At 40.5% G+C, this 25,147-nt stretch overlaps 1 protein-coding gene across 3 annotated transcripts in view; it reads right to left on the bottom strand.

Moving 5' to 3' along the window:
- LOC104919424 (thymocyte selection-associated high mobility group box protein TOX) overlaps positions 1-25,147 on the bottom strand; it is a 73,183-nt gene that overhangs the window by 22,625 nt on the left and 25,411 nt on the right. For 2 of the 3 annotated variants that reach the window (XM_010731440.3, XM_010731439.3), the window contains exons 2-4: positions 23,753-23,845; positions 14,885-14,944; positions 702-962 (exon numbers count right to left, since the gene is read on the bottom strand). In XM_010731440.3, coding sequence (XP_010729742.1) covers positions 702-962; positions 14,885-14,944; positions 23,753-23,845 — 414 coding nt within the window. The remainder of the gene's footprint in view (positions 1-701; positions 963-14,884; positions 14,945-23,752; positions 23,846-25,147) is intronic. The other variant, XM_019274689.2, reaches the window with a different exon arrangement.

Here is a 25,147-nt window from a genome sequence, read left to right as displayed (position 1 = left end):
GGGGGGGTCCTCAGCATCCTTTTGAAAATGAAAAGTAGCTGACAAGGAATACCCCCCCCCCCTGCTTCTCGTCAAGATTTTCTGTTCAAACCCCTCTCTTCAATCCCTCCCCGTTCCTTTTTTTTGCTTTGCCGATCATAACGAATAAAAATGTGCAGCGCCGAGTTTCTTGCTCCCTTTCTTAGCTCACTTTGAGGCAATGAAATCTTTGAGTTGTGCAGCTGAATAGATATTAAAGCAGCTCTGCTGCAAAAGTCTCGGTGTTAAGGAGGCAGCAGCTCTCTGTATTTATAAATGTTGCACGTATAGACTCTGACCTTGCTCAGACTTCACTGTCTCAGCTTCCTTGGCCTCTAACCAGGCTAATTATCGCTATATTAGACGAACGCTTTGCTATAATAAAAAAAAAAGATCTGAGACTATTAAGAGCAGCACAGAGAAGAATTAGTCACTTTACTGTTTCATTGCTGTTCTATAGTTGCTATGGAGAGTAATAAGGTCACTAGTATTTTGGAAACATTTTTGAAAAGACTGAACCCTCCATGACACGAACATGTGAAACCTTCAGAGAAACTGTTCTCTGAGCTGACTTCCTGCCTTCAGACCATGAAGACTAATAGCCTACCACAGAGCTAGACTTTCACGATCACAAAGAGCCGCAGCTAAAAAGGGACGGACAAAAAAAGGTATACAGTACTCACTGAGTGCATAGGCCCCGAAAGGAGGTGGGTGTCCTGACCCAGCATGTTGGACATCATGAGGGCGGGCAGCTCGGGGTAGGAGTAGGTGTTGAGCAGGCCATTGTGAGGCAGGGAGTGGAAGGGGTAACCTGACTCGTGCTCCATGAGATGCAGCAGAGAAGGGTCGGCGTGGTTGGGGGGTGTGATGGGGGGGATCTCGTAGTCTTCATCCCCTGCTCCTCCTCCTCCACCACTGCTGCCTCTACCCTGACTGGAGTAGCTCTGGAAATGCAGAGAAAAGAAAGGAATCCATTTTTATTTTTTTTTAGAAGAGGCTGAATCAGGAAAACTGCAATCACAGCAACCTTTACTCATTTACAAACGTTTGCTACATTTTCAGGGTTGCAAGTGGATAATTTGTTCCCACACTTTAATATGTATAGGCAACTTTAGAGTCTATAACCCACCTACATTAATTTTCATATCTTTGGAACGTGGGATGAAACGCACAGGGAAAACCCACATGGCCATAAATAAAACAGAATAAAAAAAGTTAAGGGTCTGGCTTCAACACTTGAACATCTTGCGAAAAATGCGGCCATCGCTCAGTCGTACTGCAACACAACATCTTAAGAGTGTTAGAGAGTTAAGTTCAGTAACAATCCAGGAGAGGAACAGCTGACAAACCTTGATCCAGAGTAATTAAAAAAGCTTCATAATTGGCTTTTAAATGCACCTGTTGATTTCTGTTGTTCAGATTTGTGCTTGCAGCAGACACTGAACTGCAGCAGTCAATTCAGGCTGAAAACAAAAATAATTAGAAAATGCAAATTGTTGCGCCTACAAAAGTGTAAAGAATTAATTCAACACAAATGTACACAGGAAATTAATTAGAGTTAGACAACAACAGCTGCTGTACAGAGTAATTTGCTTCAGAAATCTTGACAGCTTTAAAGCAACAAACATACTGTCAGCCGGCACGCCTTAAAATACAGTTAATCAAATTCAATAAGTGGGAAAACACCAATGGCACTCACTTTGTGGCTATTTTATAATCTCATAATTATAATGCTAATCATATGCTTTAGCAATACAGTAACTGGACTAAACAAACCTCACATTCCTCATCATGAAATTTATCTAGTATGTCCCCCACCAAATGACCCCCACCACATAAAACAGCACAGACTTTATGGTACTAATAAGGTGATACATGAGCAGAGCCTGTGGTTGTCTTTTCCAGGGCCTATCTTGACATAATATTGCACAGAGAAATATGGTTTTGTGCTCTCAAAAAGCATACTGAGGGTATTCACCAGGGAATGAAAAGCAATTTTGTCAGAGGCAATCTGATGCCAACTCCCCTTTATAATGACTGAAGAAAATTAATCATCACAAATAATATTCCAGTGTCAGCCATTCAAGAGCTTTTTAATAGAATTTTTATTATTCATGTCTCGTGGTACACATCAACTAGTCCGTTCTGCAACATTTCAGAAATCAATTCAATATCATCTTCGTGTAGGCTGTCATCTCGCCTGCCAGTGCAGCAATTCATCTTGCAAACAAATACTTTTAGCAAACAAATGGCAAGAAATGACGAGAAACAGCTACAATGTCCCCAATAACAGAACTGGTGCTTGAAGATAGGATAAAAGTCTCATAATGTGAACTATCATTAGGGAGAAAATAATAATAAAAAAAAAGGGAGTATGTTTACTATCAGTGCTATTTTCTCTTCCCATAACACTCACTCTCCTCGTTTGGTGCTTTTTTGGAAATGTTATCCCTGACAATTTCTTTTCCCACAATAAAATGTCTGTGCTATTGTTGTCATGTGTTATTATTGTTAACAAGCATATGCACTATGTTTAATTCAAAAGGAATTTGACTGATGTGTGCAGTTATTACTGCATATATAAAATATGATTTGTTCATACATTAATCAGACCACAGCCAGACCATGGAAAGTGAAAGGTTCAGTCTGTTGATTCACAAACTGTGCCCTGAAAGACATCGGCTATGAAAATGCAAAAAGAAAATATGTCTTCAGATGATAGAGAAGAAAAAAAAACTGCCTGGCCAAGGACAAACAGACATGCCGCAGTCCCTTTACAAGATTAGAGGTGAAATGGTTAGTCGACTGATCAATTAGTCAGTCAATCAAGAATTGGCAATAGTTATGACAATCAAGAAATGGTTTACTGGCATTTATAAAGGAATTACAAATTATTTTCTCATACATGATAATGAACTTAACGTCTTTGTCTTTCCAAACAAAACAAATTATCTGAAGGTGTCACCTTGGATTCTGAGAAACTGTGATAGTGACTCTGTCCCGCTCTCTCCAAGAAATTAATGAATTTATTCTAGGAATTACCAGCCATACTGGGAAGTAGCTGCAGTGTGTAAAATTTTTTCTAAGATGACTTACAAGACAGGAAAGAAAAAAAAGAAAACCTCCAGTCCTCCAGTCTAAATGTGTAAACGTGTAGTTTGACAGTATTGCCTGATCTGACACACCGCACAAAAAAATGATTCATGTGACCCGTTCTCGTCTTTCACTATGATGGTGAACGTTTGGATGGTTTGGTTTCTAATCATTGTAAACAGGAAAAGAAGAGGCTTGTTTGGCAAGAAAGAGTAATTTAACACATTGGGGGTATGTACCAAGATTTAAATGCTGTCAGAGGCTACTTTACGACCGTGCCTTCCATCGCTTTGGTGATTTTTTTTTCTTTACAGCTTCTTATGATGCCCTTGGAGATAAGACACGGGACAAGGACATCACAAGTTTAATATTTTCAAACATAGATAAATAATTCATAAATATCTTGTCTTTCAGGACATGGAGGAGAGTGGATAAAAGAGAGAGGGGTCAAAAAGAAACGCCAAATGTTGATTCAGCCTTCTCTCGCTAACCTTCACCCCGCCCCCTTCCCTCTAGAGGTGAAATTTAAGCAAATCTGTCATTCTTCTAGACAAGGACGTTACTTTGGATGTTGAAGAATCTACACATCAGTTCTTTCCTCATTTTCTTCCTGTGACTTAAACAATATAGTGCCGAGCTTCTTTCGTACATCAGTTGTTTTTTGACATCAAAACCACATATTGCTTTAACATAGTTTATAGATGTAAGATATTGCTCCAAGGCATATTGACTATCATCATACATAAAGCAGACCCTGGTTCTTTGAAAGAAAAACAGGGAGATGATTCACCCCAAGGGAACAATGTTGACTTTGTATCTATGGAAGATCTAGACATGCAAAATGTGTATATTTTCTGATGCTCTGAGGTCTGTTTAAACAAAAACATACATTAAAAACTCGAAAAATGAAGCACACCTTTAACTAAACATACTGTTTTGAAGCTAAGATATTCTTGCTTTTTTTGCTTTCAAAGGTAGCAAATACTGTAAGTAAGCAGCATGCTAGGGTTGTTTTAATATTTCATGAGATGAATTTTGCATTTTGCATGTTTGGAGGTAAAAACTTTTTTCATCACTTTAAATGACGCCTGAAGCCCACTGACCTCAACAACTCTCCACTGCACAATTTAACTGTTGAGCTGCAATAGGAATTGGTATTAAACCACCAAATTGTGTTTGTATTGTTTCAGTATTAAACTGTCAAGTATTTAAAATTGCTACTGATGCTTTATCAGATTCTTCAAATTGTTTTACCTCTTATTTTATCTGAAACTGCCTGAATGATGCACGTTTAATAATCTGTCTTTAAAGGGCAACAGCAGCTGAAAACCTTTGCTCTTGTTGCACTGATGCAGAAGTGTACTCCTTGGTGTGTTGGTGCATAGTGACATCACTGTTGGGCGTGGTTACACGTGTCACTTCTGATCAATTTCAACAAGACAGGGCAATCAAATACTGATTTTTAGTCTGGTATTAAGATATTCAAGACAGTGTAGTCATGTATGCTTGAAAAAGTTAAATTGAATCTTGAAATTTAGTTTGTGGACGCAGCATAGACATGTTAAATTCACAAAACATTGGTGTAAATAATGTAGCAACTGTTGGGCAGGCAAAGCTACACTAACTAAATTTCACCTTTACATGTAAGCTTGCAGTTTGAAAAGTCTCTGCAGCCAAACACAGCTCCACCTTGAAATAATGTCCTATGTAATTAAGTTATCTTAAGTGGAAACAAATTAATCAGCTGAGCTAAAAGTTTTCTTGACACAAACGGCTGGGAAGATGAGATGAAGTCATTAGCTTGGTGATGGAGTCATTCATGGCCTATGAGGTGTTTAGTGGAAGACAGCTCATCTGGGAACAATGATGTGTTCGTCAAAGGGAGGAGAATGAAAATGTTGCACAGTACACTAGAGAACCTGTCATGGCTGATGAGGGGCAAATTGTCCAAAGACAAGAGCTGTCTGTCTTTGATGGACTTTATTACATCTTCAGTGACTGACTCACTCAAAGTGTTTTCTGTTACACAAAACACTGATACGCTTTTAGAAATAACTAATCAAAAAAAGACGACTCTTTTGCGTCAGAAAAAAAACACATAACTTTGAATGAGTGTACAGTGTCCTATGGAAAGTCATCCGGCCATATGCTACTTTCTGAAAAAAAAATGACAGAGCAGCATGGTTTTTTGCGACAAACAACAGCTGGTCATGCATACATAAAGGTCTTCACGTCCACTCTGTGTATTCCGGATAGACGGATGGCAACAGTAAATCTTTAAAACATCTTATGGAGAATTTCAAAATTCACCTTCAACGATCAACCTTGCAGAGCAGAGAAAGGGCAGAAATCAAACTCATCATCAGCGGGTGTTGAACACTGCACAAGTGACCATTACAGCAGTGGTCTGCAGGGTCCACAAAGGCTATCTGACCTGACTCTGAAACGACAAGGGACTCCATTTGGGTGATGTATCAAGAAAAGTAGACAGAGCAGTACAATAGAAGGAGAATGGAATAGCAGACCCACTGGGTTGACTGACAGCAAGACAGAACTGGGATAAGTGAAGTGTGCAAGGAGGGTTTCGAGGTGGGGGTGTTTCACCATGACCGATAGTAGCTCAGGGTCATTCATACCGTCCGTCACTAAAGGTGGGCTGTGGTGTGTTTCAACCAATGGCAAAGACGTGAGCTAACCTCTTCCCTGCTCCCCCATGCGCTGGTAATTCTCTCAAATGTCACATCAAAATGGATCTCATTTAGGTGGGTAAAAAAGGACCTGACTCTCCATTGCAGATGCGGTAAGACCTGTGCTGGATTGTACCTGAACTCTAAAAACACATCTGCAAAGAAAGTATTTTGAAAAGGTGTGAAAAGGGCCCATGTGCCGCACATTTCTGTCAGTTCAGTTAAAAAAACTAACTAAAAAAAAAAACAAACCACACAGTTATAGATCAAAGATGAAGGGTGAAAAAATATCTCTGATCTTTGTACCGGAACAGAGAAATAGAAAATTCTTTAATGTTTGGACCAAAGGCTGTGTTTCCTTTTTTTTTGACAGGAGGTGGGGGTGGAGGGGCAATACCGTGGTCTCTCTACATTTCCTATTCTTATTCATTAGAAAGAATCGTATAAATAAATAAAATATGTTGTCTCGTAGTCACTCATCCCCCCCAAGGGAACATGGAAGACCCAGTAATCACATATGGCACAATAGCTCGCCCATAATCCCCTTTATTTTTATTTTCATGATGTCACTCTCTTTAAGCCCCTTGCTTTATGAGTCGCAAACAGAGTGAAGAGGGGAGGAGAGGAGGAGACAGGAGAAAAGGAGAGGAAAAAGCAAGGGAGGGGTGAAAACAAATGATGTGGATCCCTCATTGTTCTTTCTCTATGCCCTCATTCCAGTCAGGGTAATAAGAGAACATTGTGATTTACTGTCAGTGAAGCGCAAGAGTGCATCAGAGAGAATCCACTGCGGCAGGGGCCATTAAAATAGATTTAACTTCCCACAGTATTAGGCCAGATGTCTACACTTCTATTATATTTCAATCAGCCATGACCTTGGTCTCCATATGATGAGAAAGATCACTGAGAGAGAGGGAAAGAGAGAGTGAAAATACACGCAGAAAACCAATAGAAATATCAAACTACTTAGTCCCACTAAATCCCTCTGCTCCATCGTGCAGCATACACACAGAGAGGGCCGGGACCGAAATAGAGCCAAGGTTTCAAGTTCTCTTAAAAGAGTGTATGAATCATTGAGTGCACTCTCGGCTGATAAGTTGCTTGCTTTTTTTTTTTTCTTCTTCTTTTTTTTGAAGGGGGGGGGGGGCTTCTTTTCTGCAGGCTATGTATTTGAGGAGGGACCGAGGGACTACAGTGGAAAGAGGGGGACAGTGGGTCGTTCTGATGTTCTTTAAAGCCTCTGATATCAACAGACGTCGTGAAAAGATGAGGCTTTTCATATTCTTCCAACGAGTGAAAACACAGATTTTTCACATCGCCACAGATCTCTGCCTGAAATATTTTTCATCCTGCTGTTTACTCAAGACTTACTAATATGTTACTATTCTCAACAAATAACATCCTTACTCCGAGTCTCCATTCATTTTAGCTCCATGAAAGCAGAACAGCAGAGCAGAGGTCATAGTTCGTTCTCTTTCAGAGGCTGATGTTAATTGGACTTATTGGCTGACATGGACTGACCTACATAAAGAACTACCGATCCCTAGTTACAACTGTAACTTACAATCCACCCTCCAAGCATGGGTGTGGATGTTGTGCTGATGCTCCTCTGATGTTCCTCCAGCATTGTTTTCAGATATCGACGCTCCAGCGCTGGTTTAGAGCTGAAAAACTGTTTTGAGCCTGAATTCACCTACTGAAATCGTACTCTCTCTTGAAATTTAAATACCGTACAGTATGTATCTCCACTTCATTCTTGCAACCTTGCCAGCGGCACCGTACCGGCCTCCTCAAAGAAGGAGTGAGATGTGTGTTGGTGTTTTCAGACCCTCAATTTTCATTTTTCATCCTTTGTCTCAAATGTCCCCCTAACTTTTCTTAAAGCAAAAAAAAGCAAGGATGGAGAATAGGAGAGATAGGAGAACGCTCACTGAAGTGTAAGGGTGAGAGGGGTGAGGGAGGGGTGTAAGATGGGAAGGGGGAGTTCTGGGAAGTGGTGGAGAGTGTTGCAGTTGTGGTGGGGGTATAATGGTGCACTGTGAGTCACTGTTAAGTAACGGAGCCTTTTTCACATCAGCATCGCCCACATTGGGTGTGCGGTGCCAGGGTGTACAGAGGTGCCTTAGAAAGAGAAAGAGAGAAAGAGAGAGGGAGAGAATGGGCGAGGTGTTACGACATCAGGCCAAACAAGCATCTGAATTTCTAATGGTCGATTGACAAAACATCATCATGTCAGCTGCTTGTAACAGAATTATCCTTTTGGAAAATATCTATATTTGAAGACCACTTTAATATCTGTAAGCTAAAAATGGAACTACAGCCAGCAGCTAGTTAGTTTATATCGTTATATCTTTTATCATTTAATCATAGTATTTTGATAAGTTTGTTAGTCTCACGGTAAGTAAATTAGTGTATCACATTCAGAGCCATTTTATAACTTATAATTATGAGTTCAAATCATAAAATGACTGATCATTAAATTAAAGAAATAGTTCAACATTTTGGTAAATTTTGGTGTGCTTATTTTCTTCCTTTCTGAGCATTAGATTGACACCACTTTAGAAGCTGCAACCAGGTTTCCGAAGAGCTGTTTTGAAGCTCAAAATCTGTCGCTCTGGTTGCTGCCATGTTCCTGCCTCTTCTAAAAATCAGTCAAATCAGGTCAAATAATGCCTGGGTGCTCAAGGTTTATTTCTGCTGTGAAATTGGACATTTTAATATGGGGGCTTATGGAGATGTACTTGTTCTGTAGCAAGCCTCAAGTGGATGTATTAGGAACAGAAGTTTTTGCCCCCTTTGCATTGGCTTCACTTTAAAGTCACGGAGGATACAACAAGCTTAGCTCTGTCCAAAGGTAACAAAACCTGCCAACATATCTAAATGAATTAAGAAATTATATGTTGTTTATTTAGTCAACTAAACAAACTAGGTATCAGTTTTATGGGTTATGTCTACATCCAGTCTTAATGGTAAGCTCACTGGCTTCTGGCTTTAGCTTTATATTTACCGTACAAACATTGCAGTGGCTTTTCATCTAATGTTTGGCAAGAAAGTGAATAAGAGCATTTTCAGAAAATTAGCATACTTCCAAGCATGCATTAGGCTAAAAATCCAGAGTGTTTTTTAATTTGTAGAAATATAGCTTTAAAAATAAAATTTAAAAAATAGCTTTTGTTGTATATATTTTCACAGTCTCCTCTCTGACCAAAATGAACATGTGCGCTTCAACCACTTCCCATACTGTCTGTTTTGGTACTTGCGTAGTATATAAGGGGTGAGACTAGAAACTGCTTTACTAGATTAAAATTGCAGGAAATCAAAAATATGTAACCTACAAGTTGTAAGCTAAACTTAATCTACTTTAACTTAATTTAAACTTAAATAATAATCACATTTTTAAAAGAAGGCTTATATTTTGGAAAAAAAAAATTACAGTGTAAATTTGACAATCTATATTTAATTGCTTTGTGTATATGTGCACATTTAAGATGTGACGTCCAAAATCTTTTTTGATCCAAGCATAACACCACTAAAGTTTCAGTGAACTGAGCTTAAGTGAATTGACAGGGTTGACAGAGTTGTGTGGATGAAGTTTAGTCGATGTATGTGAGTATGTGAAAGCCATACATTTCCAGGAGAAAGGAGATGGGTAGGTGAACGTGGGTGAAAAATAACAGAGAAAGACAGAATGAGAGAGTATGAGGGAGTGTCAGAGTTAAGAAAAACACAAAAATAAACAGACAGAGACAGAAAGACAAGGAGAAAGAGAGAGAGAGAGCGAGCCTGTATCCAACAAGTGAGGTTTCTATTCTAATCTTGACCATCAGCCACTGTTCTCTTGCAGCTGGCCAAATCGATAGAGACACATGGCTCAGCAAGGCACCTGGAAACAGAAAAACACAGAGGCACAAACAAGCTGAAACTTGCTGCTTCTCCGAAGACCAGTGGCCCCTGAGCTTCCTGTCCTGCACAGGAACACAACACGAGAGGAAGAGACACACAAAATGACTCTCCCTCTTCCTGCCACTGGTTTGTTTTCTCTTTCAAGCTTCCTCCCTAACCAGCTTCTTTTTTTTTTGGTCTCTAATTTTCCCTAATCTATTGCATGCACACGTATACACATGGACATGCATCCACATGATGCAGACACTGATTATAGGGTGAGGACAAGCCAGCCAAAACACACAAAAATACACATGGAGGTACAAGTCTGCACAATCACTCAAACACATCAGACCTGATATGAATGAAGAATGAAGAACACTAATTGTCCTTTTGTCCAAAATTAGAATATGTGTGGGTGTGGTTGGAGGCAGCCATTTTGGTTTGGATGTGATCATTTTCATGCAGCTATTGTAGTGCTGCAAAAATAGACGCTGCAGTCAGCAGTATTTGGAATGCATGTTCATGATAGCCTGATAATCAGACTGAATTGACTTGAATTTTCAGCTTTATTATTCCATCTAAAATCATGTTCCCATCTGTCCCATCGACGTCATTTCAAGTTGACGCAGATGCTCCATTTGCTAGAGCACTTTTCCCTCGTTTCTCTTGGAAGAAATATGCCGATTTAATCAGTAGTCAATGAGCACACACCAGACCTACATGTATTTGAATCGCTGACAAAGTCTGGTATGTGGGCAGTATTTGAGGCCTCTGGAACAAGGCTATACGAGTGATTAAAAGCTCTATATAGCTCACAAGAACATTCCCAGTCAATCAGGATAATTGAGATGTTTAATAATCTTCAGTTCAACAAACTATCCTCTTAGTAGCTGTGTGTGGGGGCAGATATAAACAATGCTGATCAACAAAATAACACGCCCACAGTTTTGCTTATACGCTGAAACCTCAACAGATGAACCAAATAAAAAAAACATCAATATCATCAAAACGTCTGGGAGCTCCATATGTGCAGCTCGTATGCATATCTCATACAGAAACCATACAGTATTCAAAGCTTTGAAAACATCTTGTTTGAATGGACAGATTGTGTCCAAGCATACAGTAAACGGCCCCTTTAAAGCTGTTTCTGATTAGCGGTTTTCTCTTTTTAAAAGCTCAGAGATGTTATGTGTAATGCAATCTCCTGGCTGTGTCAAACTGCTACCTCAGTGCGTACGCTGTGGAAGACCCCGAGACATGCAAACAAAGGAGCCTCTGTTCTGGCTTTGTGCACCTTTTTCACAGGCACACATCATGTAAAGGCTCGGGTGGGCATCTCGACGCTGTGTTAAAACTTGCATTAAGGCATGCAGAGTCCTTCTTTCACTACATGTTTGACCATTGTGAAAGTACTGTAAGCTCTAAGCTTTTCCCTCAGAAGCAAAGAATGAAAGTTTCACTGCAGTGCTGCTCACACAGAATAAACAGGGAAGAAATAGCAGTAATGCTATGCTTTCCAAACACAGCCGGGGAACATTCAAATCAACACATTTGAAAAAACCTCTAATTTCTCTTTCTAATTTGTCTGGTTTAACTTCAAAAGACAAAGCACCACACAGCTAGTGCGTACACTTAAGCATCAATTAAGAAATGATTGGCTCACATGCACAGCAAGCAGCCAGAATGGTGAATATTGCATGACATATAAAAAGAAAACGCAGATATTCTTCAGATGTGGCAGCTTTGAAGATATTTAAGGGTTAACCTCTTTAACCATTTGGCTGGTTAACCATTGGAAATGCGTGGCCTAGACCCAAGTACTGTTCAAATTCTTAGAAATTATTCATTCTGGCAAAAGTCCCATCATCAGAGGACATATGCACAAGACAACTAGAATGTAATAGAATGTAATTCGGTATGTAACACAACTGAATGAAAACATACATAAAGGAACCACCGGTGTTAAGGGTTTTTATGTTGTCAGATATCAAGATCAGGTATTTGTCACTGAGGCTGCAATTAATGATTCCTTTCGTTAAAACTCTATATGCATCTTTCAACTTATAGACAAAGGCGCACAAGTTCCCTCTTCTAAAATTAAATCGGATGTATTAGAATATCGAAAGCCAAACAGTGAGCTCTATGTTCAGTGGGTTATTTAAAACTGGTGTGTAAGCTTCTATTTGACGGCACTGACAGAGCATCAACTGCAACTGACATGTTTTGAAAAGCCCAAATTGCCTTATCCACTAAGAAGGTATTTGTTGACACAACAGTGCAAACCTGGAGTGGGTGTCGATGATTGACACATGACCGCTGTAGAAGAGAAACTACAAAGCTGGACATTTATCCCAATTAGTACACACCGATGAAAGCAAGGAAAGTGACATAATTAGGGCAGATCAGGAAACGTGGCTAACAACGATGGACTTCATCGTCTGTGATGTGTGTTGTATGTAGACAATAAGCTGCTAAAGCTCCCCTCGACCCCTCATTATAGTCACTCAATCCCAACATCAAAGGAAAGACAACCTTATGGCTATAGGACGACTGTGATGTGTGCGTGCATGTGTGTTTGAGGGGTTTACGAGAGTGTGTGTGCATGGGTTTATGAGCGTATATGTGTGCGTGTTTATGTGCACATGCACGTGTTCTTGTTCGCCAGTCTTTGCAAAGACCCATTTAACTTTTACACTGAGAGTAAGCGCATTTTTGCAAAGTGAGGACATGTTAGCTGGTCTTCACTTGTTCAAAGGGCTGTTTGAGGGTTAATACAGGGTTTTAGGGTTAATGTTATGATTGGTTTTATTTTTAAGGTTCAGTTCACACAAATTACTAAGAAAAACTAATTGGTAGGAGGTAGCTATAGTAAAAACAGTTGAAAGCAAGGTTGGTAGATTATCCAGACTACCCAGAAAGTTGTTTCTGGAAAGGGAAGTGGCTGTTGAGTTTTTCAGACAAATTGCACGTATTGAATTTCATCCATCCCCATTGTATTGAGGTGGTGGCAGACGTTTCAGAGGCAGCTATCTCAAACTTTCAGTATGTTAAACCAAAACCATACACATGGCCAGACACTGCTCAGGAAAAAAGAGATTTTGTAAATTAGGTAACTCACCCTGTAACGTCAAGACAAATCTTAGGTAGTCATGGTGGTTATGGTTGGGCAGGGTTTGTATGGACGTGGGAACGCATAAGGGTCCTTACAAGTATAGAAGCATGAGTATATGTGTGTGTGTGCAGTTTGTTCAATATGTGAGTGAAACAAACTGAAATTGAGGATGTCTACTTGCACATGTGCTTATGACTTATGCATAACTTTGTGTCAGAGAATATGTCACTTCCTATTACAGTATGTCTACATTTCTGTGTGTGAGTGTGCGCACCAGCGTCCCCAGCCTTCTGGCCTTGTCCCATGACTCTGACAGTATTTGGCGAGGCGCTAATTGACGAGGAGCCTCCAACTCGTTGTGTTTTGTCAAAACATAAAGGCCTTGCCGCTGTATCAACAAATCCTAGAGCTCCAAATTCTGCCATATGTCCAGCCATGTGTTCCCATCTACCAGCTGGGAGCACTCAGTGCCGCGCCTGTCTAACTCACTGACAGTCTGACTGGGACTATACCGCACCAGACTGGGACCAGTACTTTAACAAGCCCGGAATGGTAAAACATTAGTGTGGGTTTATCTATGAGTGACCTGTTTAGCTCAGCAGGCTGACATTATAGTTACACTGTCGGGTTTGATGGTTTAATCCCTCTAATGTTAAAGATATATATTATGTTCATGTGCTTTTCATAAAATCAACTATCAAATGGCACATGTTGGAAGGATATGTTTGGCTTATATGGAATTAAATGTGTTTTCCTACTTAGCAAGAGAGACTCAAAGTCATGGCCGCTTTTTTTTAGTTTTATGTTTCAAGGCTACTGATACTGATCGCTGATTTAATGTTTGAATCAGAGGATCTGACACAGTAAATGATCAGTTGCTGATTTTAAATCCTGCAAAATACACAACTTCTGACTTATTATTTTGTAAGTTTGTAAGTTCTGACTTAAAAGCCTAAAAGTTGAAATTATCTGAGAAAACTGCATATGTTATATACATTTCAGACAACTGCCATCTAGGAAATTACATTGTATTTTAATTCATTCTCACTATAAAACGGTGATGAAGCTGAGATCCACCTTGGTCAGAAAACTGGATTAACATAAAAAAACAACAATTTCAAAACAAATCCTAACATACCAAATGTGTGGATTCATAAAAGCGATGCTATACATTAAAAAACACAACTGTGACCACACTGTGAGGCTGCACCTACAGTGGGCATAGTTAAATGCTAACAGTAGCGTGCTACATGCTCTCAATGTCAGTACCTGTTTAGCAGGTCTAACGTATTCATGTTAACATTTGCTGACCACTGAAAACAAATCTAGACTGACTGATAGAAAGGTCTTTAGTTCGGCAGGTATACGATCCTTAACTAAAGTATTTGACCTGCTAGGGACAATACAGGAAAAGATATGGAGACCACCTAAGTCAGTAGGTTTCATCCTCTGGGTACCATAATTATCTGTACAAAATTGACTCATAGAATAGCATTGCCAGTGCTTAAGTAGTGGAATCAGGGCAGCCATGATGGATCAGGTAGTGAAAACACATCTTGAAGAAATTGTTTGTTCTGGTAAGACATTTAAAGACCACTGACTGAGTCATTTGTAGTGCTTAAAAGATCAATAAAGTTTAAAGGTATGCTGTAGGGAAAGATTAGTTCAACTCAAGGACCTAAAGGTTATAAGATCCTCATATATTTCCTAACGTAGGGAAATACAGCTTTTCCACATAGTGATGGATGATCTAATTAAATATATGTTAAATTCCAATATTCATATTCAGGCATCAGAAGTCGAAACAGTGGACCATGACGCCTATAAATATAAAAAGAGTTGATAGTGGCTTGTGTTTGTGTTTTCCACTCACATTAACCAGTATTACCTTGCTTTGTGTCAGTTTACAACCAACCCAAGTTTAAGAGAGAACTTTTACTGACAAACATTTACATTTTTAATATTTTCCAACATTTACCAAAATACACAAACATATTTTATTAGCTATTGCTGTTTACACCAGCAATACTGAGGCCAGTAACTCCATCAAGTCTGTGGGGTTTATAGGAAAAGACGTGGGCTGCCTTACCTGGTTTGGAGACCGAAACTCTTGGTTATTGTCATTCATGTACATGTTGTCACCATCAAACTGTGGACAGAAAAAGAGAAAAGAGAAATGAACATGGTGCGCAAGGGAAGGCGGAAAAAAAAGAAGAATTGGGGGTCGAGGAGGAGGTGCGAAGAGGAAAAGCTCTTTACGGGTGGCCTGAAGTGTGAGACTAATGACTTTGTCACTTTGGTTAAACCTCTTGGTGGCATGGCAGCGTGGGTAATTACTGTTCGTCAGCGGGCCGGTAATTAGGCTACATGAGCACAGTGACGAGAGATGGGCTTTTCCCTGTGGGCTCTGCTGTGTGTATGAGGGAGAGAATGAGTGTGAATGAATGTGTGAGTGCATACAGTAGTAAATGGTGCATGTGCCTGTCTTTGAGACTGTGGATCCAGTGTGTGTGTGTGTGTGTGTGTGTGTGAGGACATGCTGTGTCTTCAGGGCTGAGTTAATCAGGCCTTGAAAGATCACTTGCTGCAGGTGCCAAAACACTATTTGACACGGGGTTAGGACTCGAGTAACAACAAATGACCCTTGACCCCCAAGGGTGCCAGGAAACAATGGCAGTTCACTAGTTGAGCGCTACATGCAACATGTTAGCTCTGCTGTGTTGGTGAGCTAAATCCCTGAAGAATTCCCCACAGCCCAGCTTTGAGTGGGCTACAAATGAAGAAAAAAACAAGACAAATTCTGTTTTTAGCTCGAGAGAAAATGAGATTCTGCCCCACAAACGTCTCAGTAAGTGAACCTGTGCAGTGTCAAGGTGACTGAGAAACTGCTACCACGTTAAGAAGAGCCTTATTGTGAAATGCCCTTGGCTTCTGAAGGCATAAAGCTTTGTCATACCACGCTTGCCGCAAATGGAACAAACCTTGACTGGACTGGATAATGACACACACACAAACAGAAACCCAACGTGTCAAATAAAGTCTCCTTTTTGTTTGTTGACGGAGGTCATCCTTTGTGAAAACAGTGCACAGAAGACTCAGGAACAGACAGCAGAGACAACATGATCAAACTAGACAGCATTCCATGTCAAATTCCTCAGATGTGAAGATACGGGGGAGGCCTTTTCATTTGGGGTGGTCTGCTTTATGCCTATGGGCAAAGTGACAGCCGGCTTGAAAGAAAAAACACACGGTGTATATGAGCGAACACAAATGGATCATAAGATATACCTGCTCAAAAACAATGCCCAACTAGGTAGACTAATGGACGGAAATGGGCAGAATTCCTGGGGGTGAAATCTAATATCTACTCTGGAAGACAGGGAAAAGTCGAAGTAGCTAAATGAGCATGTGAGTGGTGAGAAAGAGAAATTGCTGTACATTATTGCAGGAGAAAGGCCGGGGGAATGAGCGCCTGCCTCAGGGCAATGCTTGGTTAACGATGCATATCATGGAAGCCCTTGTGAGGATTCACATGGTTATTCTAATGATTACATTTACATTCACCCACGGACGCAAAAATGAAACTGAGACAAGCACTTGCATTTAAGCATCATTCACACCTTACATGATTAATCTGAAAAACCTACACCAGCGGTAAAGACTGTATGTTTATTCCGAGCGAAACTGAATGCTCACTAATTGTTCAAGGCTTACATGCTGGACACAATAATTTGTTTAATGAAGCATGGCGGCGTTTATCACCTGACAGAGAGGAGTGACAGTAGCGCACTAAGAAGGCCAAAGTGATGTTGACCTTGGTGACATATCTGCAATAAACTCTTCGCTCCACACATGAAAGCCTCTTGTCCTCGCCTAACTGAGCAATTTCATTCCATTGAAATCCACTTTGATATCACTGGTGACGTAAAGCCATTTTGAGAGCTTCAAGACTCTCCAGAGTGAAAAGAGACTACAACCGTTGAATAACGCAATTTTAAAAACTACAAAACGCTGCCAGATCTTGTATTTCAGCTTATTTTGCTGAACTGAATTCTTTGAGTGCAAAGACGTACTGCTGTTTCTTTCGGCTCTAAATGAAGCAATAAAGTCAAGCGGTGCTCATTTTCACCAGTTAATCTGTAATATAACATTCACCAAAAAGGCCAAATACAGCCTAGAAAGGTCAGCCATTTTGTGCTTCAACATGGCTGCCCATATATTGCAATGTAAAGCCGTTTCCCCCAGCTCTTCTCTCGATAGGTCTCCTTTGCACTGCCTCGCTCTCCCACTTAAAATGCCAATTTATCCTCGGCTCAATGCTATCAGCTCTGCCATTACTCCACATTTACTGCAGAAACCATCTTCTCTTTCTCTTCATTTTCTCACTCTCTCCATCTTTCTCTTTCCACTCCCCCTTATGTTTCACCGTTTCTTCCTCTTTTTCTATTTTCCCTCCTTGGTGCTTTCTCTCTCCTCTGTTCCCATGTTCTCATCGTCCCCACCTCTCACCGTGTTACAACCTCCCTCTACTTCTCCATCTCCCTCCCCACCCCTCATCCCCCCCCCTCTTCCCTCTTTTTCTTCAGTGGGCCTTGGCATCGCTTTCTCATCGGCAGTCTAATTGGGCATTCTGCCTGAGACAAGGGCCTCATTAAGCAGTAATTACACACATGTTGTTTTCGGCAAACATCTCTATTTGGATTGCTTTGCATGGTAATTGTTCAGCAGGGACCACTGCTTGCAATGTTTCCCTCTGTGACACACGTGGTGCTGTGAAAGAGGAATAAAAACATGGAGAAGAGGGATAGAGAGGCAGGAAGGGGTGGAGTGAGTGAGGGAGGGGTGAGAATAGAGAAAAATAATAACAGGTCGTGGAAAGAAGACAAATTGAGAAATAAAGAATGCATACATGAGAGAGAAGGACGGTGAGAGTAGCAGAGAGGCAGAAAAGAGACCGACTAAAAGGATGAAGGCAATGCTGAGGCAGTAAATAGAGAAAGACAGGGAATAAATGACAAAGAAAGGGGTAGACAGATTCAACGTGAGGAGAAAATGAGGTGGAGAGGTAGAGGGAGAGAGTGAGGAAGACACAGAGAATGACTAAATGAGGAAGAAAAGGGAGAAAGTAACGACAGCGAAAGAGAGAGACAGAGAGTGTGAGTCCCAGAACTAGGTCATGCCTCGCAATCATCGACAAAGCTGAGTGTTTCAAAAATAATGAAGCCACAAGGTGGAAGTAATGCTAACTAGCATATCCAGGGAAAATATGTAATATTTACACAGTGCTAATGGTGCAATACAATGCAGGGATCTTTTCATCTTGAAGTGCACCAGTGAGACAGTTGATGGCAGGATTGGAGGCAAAATTACAGACTCCAGTGAAGATTGTTTTTGATTGATGGACAATTCATATAAGCTCCTCATAAAGCCTTCTCTGCAGCATCTGTTTGGGAAGGGGGTGGGGAGGAGATGAACTACTTGTGTGCAATGTGTAATGCCACGACTGTCCAATCATTAGAGAGAAAAATGACCTGGTAATGATGGAAAAAAAAAAAGAATTTTGAAAACTAGGAAACCAATTATAAGAAGAGGCAGAAGCAGAATATTTGCCATGACTTTCATAACTGGATCTGATGATTTGAAATACACAACTACCACAGAAATATTATTAGCAAACATATAAAGGTTTATTTATATAACATTATCAGAGGCTTGTCTTAAAGGGCTTTACATGTGGTGGAAACTAAGTACATTTGCTCAAGTACTGCACTTATATAACAGTTTGAAGTACTTTGAGTGTTTTCACTGCACTTTTTATTCACTACATTCATTTAACGGATTTAACGGCTATAGTTACTGAGAAATAAATATGATTAGCTTGTAAAATATGATGCATTGTTGTAGGTTAAACTATTCAAAGTTTATAAAGTAGTTTAAAATCTACCTTGACCGTCTGTAACATTAAAATGCTGCTTATATGTTAGTTCATTAACATTAACTCTGAAACGTGCAAATCTCTTAACTGAGGCAGTATTTTTACATTGTGACATAGTGCTTTTACTGAGGTGGATTATATCTTCTGCCACTGGGCTTTACTACCATATCATATACCACAACAGTTCATGTAGTATGGTATATGATATGACAGGATTTAAGTAAGAGTAAAAAGGGCAGACTTTTATCCAATCAACCTTCAAGTAAACCATTGCAACATTTGTAAAAGTATATATAAAAACCATAGAGTATGATACTAAAGAACAACCACAACAAACTTTTAGAACTTTTCAACTTATAAAAGGGAATCTATAAGCAGAACGTGTAATACTTGTGACTTTAAAAGCCTTTGCCAGTACACCAAGTCTCTAAAAATAATTCTCTCACCGAGCGGAATTAATAAGCCCAGAACAGTACACAGCCATTCTGTGAAGAAAGGGGTGTGGTGGTGGAGGTGGTGGTGGTGATGGTGGGCGGGGGACTCATGCAATATGTATGCCTGTTTGAGCACCCTTCTTCCTCATCTTCCCCCTCTTCCCCTTCTTCTTCTCTTTATACATCTCTCTCTCTCTCCCTCTCTCTCTTTCTCTCGTCCTCTGTTCAATTAAGCTGTAGGAGAGACCTAACAAACCTCAGCCTGAGACAATGTGCCACTGAATTTTGATGTTGCCCAACTTGTCACTGCCGGTTCAAAGATAGACGAGGGGAGGATGAGACAGACAGACAGACAGACAGACAGACAGACAGACAGACAGACAGACCGAGACAAAGAGGTTGAGAGGCAGCAAGAGACAGAATAAAAAGAAAGACAGAAAGAACGTTATAGTAGATAGATTTCAGAGTTGCATGGGAGGAGAAGAGAGAAAGAGGCAAGAGAGAGGAGAGAGTATAGTAACAATTCTGGTGTTGTACCACGCCCCAAGCAAACAATGAACATGGGCAAACAATGAACATGGCACACACACACACACACAAACACACACACGCACACAAAGCCCATAAAAAGCGCAGCCTGTGGCCATGGCGACACATGCTCTGTTGTCGTTAGATAAGGGAAACAGGGCCTCTTCCTGGGTGTGAGAGTTTGATCCTACACACACACACACACACACACACTATACACACACACACACACGCATGTACACGTGCACACTCAGCTGCAGCACTGGGGTCACATCCACCAACGCCCATCATCTTATGTATCCTCACCTTTATCAGCTCCATGGTTCATTTTCATATGCAAAACCCGGGCTATGTTTATCTGGACACACAGTGCTCCGGTCAGCGGACCACATAGACGGCACGATCAGATATCTACAAGATAGACGCAGCAGCTCCCCGTATCTCTCCAGGGGATTTTGATGGAATTCTGTTTGGAATTTGCTGGCCTCATGCCATCCTGGAAAGTATTTAGTTAGAAGAATTGGAAACACGAATCTTTGCAGAGTTACATTTCCTCAAAGGACTGCTTCACAAGTGTTTGAAAGACTATCTGCATTACCCCTTTTGCTGATTTTGTTAGAGAAATATTTTGCTTTACTGTCAGCGATGGTGCGATCCATCAGTTCACATCTAATGAGCATCAGCTCTGTTTGTTATGATTAGGTCTGAAGCATTCCACAGTGAACAATACACACAAACACACAGCGCCCTTCCCATCAGAAATGGCTTGGAAAAAAACCCCCCAAAACAAAACAACCATTTTTTTTTTTTTTTTTCACAAAAGACATGATACAGGTTCCAACCGCTTCCGGCTCCACCTATACCTTGTGATGTGTAAAAATAAAAAGGCAGGCTGAAGCTCTCATTCATCCACTTTCTGTTGCGCTGGAGCAACCACAAAACAGAACCAACAGTCAACAGCAGAGATGGGAGGGGAGATTGAGGAGAAAGGCAGTGTGTGTGTGTGTGTGTGTGTGTGTGTGTGTGTGTGTGTGTGTGTGTGTGTGTGTGTGTGTGTGTGCAGGGAGGCCAGGTGGGGTGGTGCTAAATAAGGTTTTGTTTCCACTGTGAACTCAGGTTCACTGTGAGTTAGTGAGTTCACAACAAGATAAAAATCTAAACGGTGATGGTGAAGCGTGATAACTCACATTGTTTTAACAGCAATCACAGTCAAAGCTTCAGAAATCACTTTTTCTGTCTTTATTTTCCCACCTTTTTCTCTTTTTCAAAACAATTTCATAAAGCAATCATTTCTAATAACAATGTAGTTCCTGTTCCAAATGCAGTCAATGCAAAACCACCAAAAAACCCCTGAGTAATAACAGACTTGTGTATTACAATGAGCTTACAATAACTCACTTCTATTTGTGGTTGCAATTGGCAGTCACAAAAACCTGGTTGGAAAATTTGAACTCCGGTACACAGAAATCATATCACATGGTGTCAAAAACCCCGTCGTACATCTGTCTCGTGTTTATCAACATGCCACGTTTCATACCAATAGATAATGTGCCAGATAAAATATAGTCACACTGTGTCACATCTTTGAGATAAATGTATGTCACTTTGAACTTTTATCCATTACTGTCTGTGGATTTGGTGGTGTTCATTAAAGATATTTGTATATATTTAGTAAAGTGGCTGTAATCAATATCTTTATGTGAACAATCGATCACGCGACTACTTGTACGTGAAAGGGGTCACTCATGCTGTTGAACTCGGAGAGAATGATCACCCAGCTCTACAGTTCCTGTCAATTTACACTTTTCTATTTTGGTTACATACTGCAAAAGCTGTGAAAACCTACTTTACACTAGCACTGAATCACTACTGTATGCACCAAATGGCAGACAAAGTAAGCAACTAGCTGGTACAGCAGGCAGACAGAAGACAGATATATCCCACAGGAGTTGGTGGAGAACAAAACAGAGCTATTAGGGATATTATACTTAATGTTCGTCAAATTGTCAGAAAAACTACTCCAAGTAAATGCTAATGTTTCTCTAAGCTGTATATGTAAACTGGCTAATGTCAGTGTTGTGTTTTTAGCCTATATCTGGTACACACAAGTGGCCAAAAGGTTGTTACTGCAGATTTAAATGTTTCAAATGTACTTTAGTGTAAAGTCTATCCAGGTGCAGCTTTAGGGTAAAGCTTCTGTGTCTGCTGGAGTCGCTGGATTAAAACATGGCTGCACTGCCAGTCAAAGAGGAACAGTATGTCAAACATGCAGCTTGGTTGTGGATCATCAATACAATCCCTTGTCTGTACAGTTTCAAAAACAGAGAGCAAAAGAGGTCATAAACATGGTGTAAGCCACGTGTGAGTGCAAAGTGTGCAAAGGTATAACAGAAAAAAAAAATATGTCAGACCAAAGTGCCACCCACACAACCTCCCTCATCCTGCCGCGGTGGCCTTCAACAGCCTGTCTGCTAACCAGTACTGGGAAACACCTTCTTAGCACCAAGCACAGTAGCATCACATGCAATTAGGAGCAAGCTCCAGCAGGTGCAGTAGTGCTATACTTATCAACATGGACGCTACTAGGAGGAAAGTGGTTATCCCACCAGTCTACCCGATACTTTATACTGTCTGGTCTAGGGTGAGAACGTGTGTGTTTGTGTGTAGAATATGTGCATCCGTACAGTAAGTCCATGTCTCTATGTGAGTCTATGTCAGTGAGGTTTCTCTGACAGCAGGAGAGGATGCAGAGCACAAGCCACTTTTAACTGACTGGGGTAAACAGCGATGAGAGAAGATAAAGGGCAGAGTGAATGTCACATTACCCCAGCCCTTTGCCTCTGCTCACCGCAGCATCAGATAACTGCAGCAAGGAAAAAAAAGTCTGGTTTCCTCTAGCATATAATTGGTTATCTTATAACAATCTACTGCTCTCTTGCCTCTGCACAGAATAAAGTATGAAAGAGCAAAGAAGGAAGAAGAAGAAGAAAAAAAACGAAGTCTGACTGTTCTGGCAGTGACTAAAATAAATCATTACGGGCATAGGAAACACATCAATCTATTTCTATAGGTGTCTAATTTGCTGGGACACACAAAATGTTCTATCTGTGTTTTGGATTCATTCTCATGCGTGCACAAACATGCCATGGGTTTTACTGTAACATGCAGCATATAACTTAAAGGTGTAGACAGTAAGAGGGAAGTGTTGTAATTGTTGAATTGCTGTCACTGATAACTAGGTTGTGGCACGTTCACTGTGTCTCAAATAGCAAGTAATTACAGCAATAGTAGTACACACACAGATATTAACACAAAAACAGTTTTACAGTTAACTACATTATGTAGCACGAGTGCACTACATTATTACTGATTATCAGATCAGCCGGATAGATTAGTGTAGTTTCAACAAAAGATATGAATTCACAGGAAGTAACATTGCAACATCTGATTCTGATAGCATCCTGGCTGATGAAATATCTGTTATTGGGAACTATTTGCACTTTGTCTGTAAAATAATTTTGTATTATAGTTGTTTATTCATCATTACATAAACTTGTAATTAAAGATTAACTATAAAGATTTTCTGAACCAGACTTCATTTGTTTCTATGCATTCCTACACAATGTGACCTGACTACATAACAACTACAGAGGCGTTTTTTGCACCTTTGCATGTTTTCACACATGTTGCTGCAATTAAAAAAAACAAAACTCTTGTTCTTAACAACTCTTGTGACTTCCAGTAAGTGTGCCTATTTTTGAATGCAAATGAAATATTTGCAAAGCGTGGTGGAGAAAATAAAATAATGTTTTTCTAATGTATTCACACATGTATGTATAAAGCAGGGACAGTATGCTTATATGTGTGTTCTTGTAGGGATTTTCACGAGGTTAAATAAATATGTCTCTCCATGAAGAGCAATTTCATCACAATTCTAGATATTCTCAGTTTGGAGACTCCAAGTTATCACTGGGCCAAAGTCTGTACCTTGTGGTACACCTTACTAAATCAATTGGCTACACAGATTTTAGAAACTGGAGGCTTGGCTACTGTATCTCACCACAGCAGTGGGCAGTCTTTTCCTAGCTGGATTGATTCCTGGGGGGGGTGCAGTGTGGAGCCTAACCCCTCGTTCACCCACACTGTACCGGGCCTGTGGTTAGAGAGAGAAAGCAGGGAGAGAAAGGAAAGAGACAGAGAAGACAAAAGTGGGGAAGGAAACGAGATGGCTGGGCTTTAGTTTTTGCGAGATACAAGCAGGGCATTTGTAAAGGAACATGTCAAGGGCCCCCCACCACCCCCCTCCGGTGTGAACCTTTCCCTCCTTCTCCCTTTCTCTGATTGCTCTTCTCTTCCCTCATGCCCAGCACATGCATGCAGGGGGAGGAGTAATGACATGAAACTTACACAGTGACTCTACGCAGCGCCATGCTAGGGGAAGAATGGAGGTTAATGAGCTGACATCCCCTCCACCCCAAACACGCCTCCTCCCTGTGCCCACCTCCCTACTCTCTTACACACACTGACAAGCATATACACAAACCCCCCACAAGACAGTGGGGCTGAACACTGGCAATGAGCCAAGGATCTGGAGACTAAAGGAGTATCATGAAGCAACGAGTGGATTTACGCTTTCTCCATGCACGTTAAACAGATCTCAAAGCAATCGTTGGGTTATGAAAACAACTGTGACAGTAATCTAATACAGTCTACATTATCAAGATGACCTGCAAACATCGGCTCACATAATCATCACCACATAACATGGTCACATCAGCCACACAAGTTGCCTAACGAGAAACGCTCATGTCACACAGGAAACATGGCAAAACATGGCACCATGTTGTTACTTAAATCAAAATGATTCATCCTCTGCACACTACTGTTTTAGGATATTTGATACTCCCTCATTAGAGGTATCCTATCATCAAGTGTTGGAGAAGTGGAATTTATCTACTTATCTATTACAAGGAAGAGAATATTAATAGTAAGAGAACTTATTAGGTAACATCCCCTAAGGACCTTACATGTTCATACCAAATGTCAAAACATTTCTCTCTGAGAGTGTTTTACCAAAAGACAAATGTACTGTGATACAGCTAACACTCACCCCGAGAATAACCATACTAAGGCTAAAAGAGAATCCAACCGCATGTGTCAGTAGCTTACTAAATACTACACAAACTCTGCACAATTGTTGACTTATTAAGGACAAACAGCTCGTGCACCTAGACCACAGACCACGGGCTAAATGCATCATGCTATTACAGTGCATAGAGTTCTGTGAATAACTGATCAGACCTTCATATGCTCCCCCATTTCTTGGTTGTCACATGGTGGTGAGTGGGTGTAGAAGATCTCAAATAAAACCTCAGTGGCCTTTAAGTTGCATCACCGGAAAACCGACATGTAAGGTGACAATTCTTAACAGATAAGAGCTGAAGCATGCGCTGAC

This window comes from Larimichthys crocea, chromosome XV (assembly GCF_000972845.2).
Source record: "Larimichthys crocea isolate SSNF chromosome XV, L_crocea_2.0, whole genome shotgun sequence".
Classification (NCBI taxonomy): Eukaryota; Metazoa; Chordata; class Actinopteri; family Sciaenidae; genus Larimichthys; species Larimichthys crocea.
Note: the sequence above shows the minus strand (reverse complement) of the source record. Positions and strands in the feature narration are given on the sequence as shown.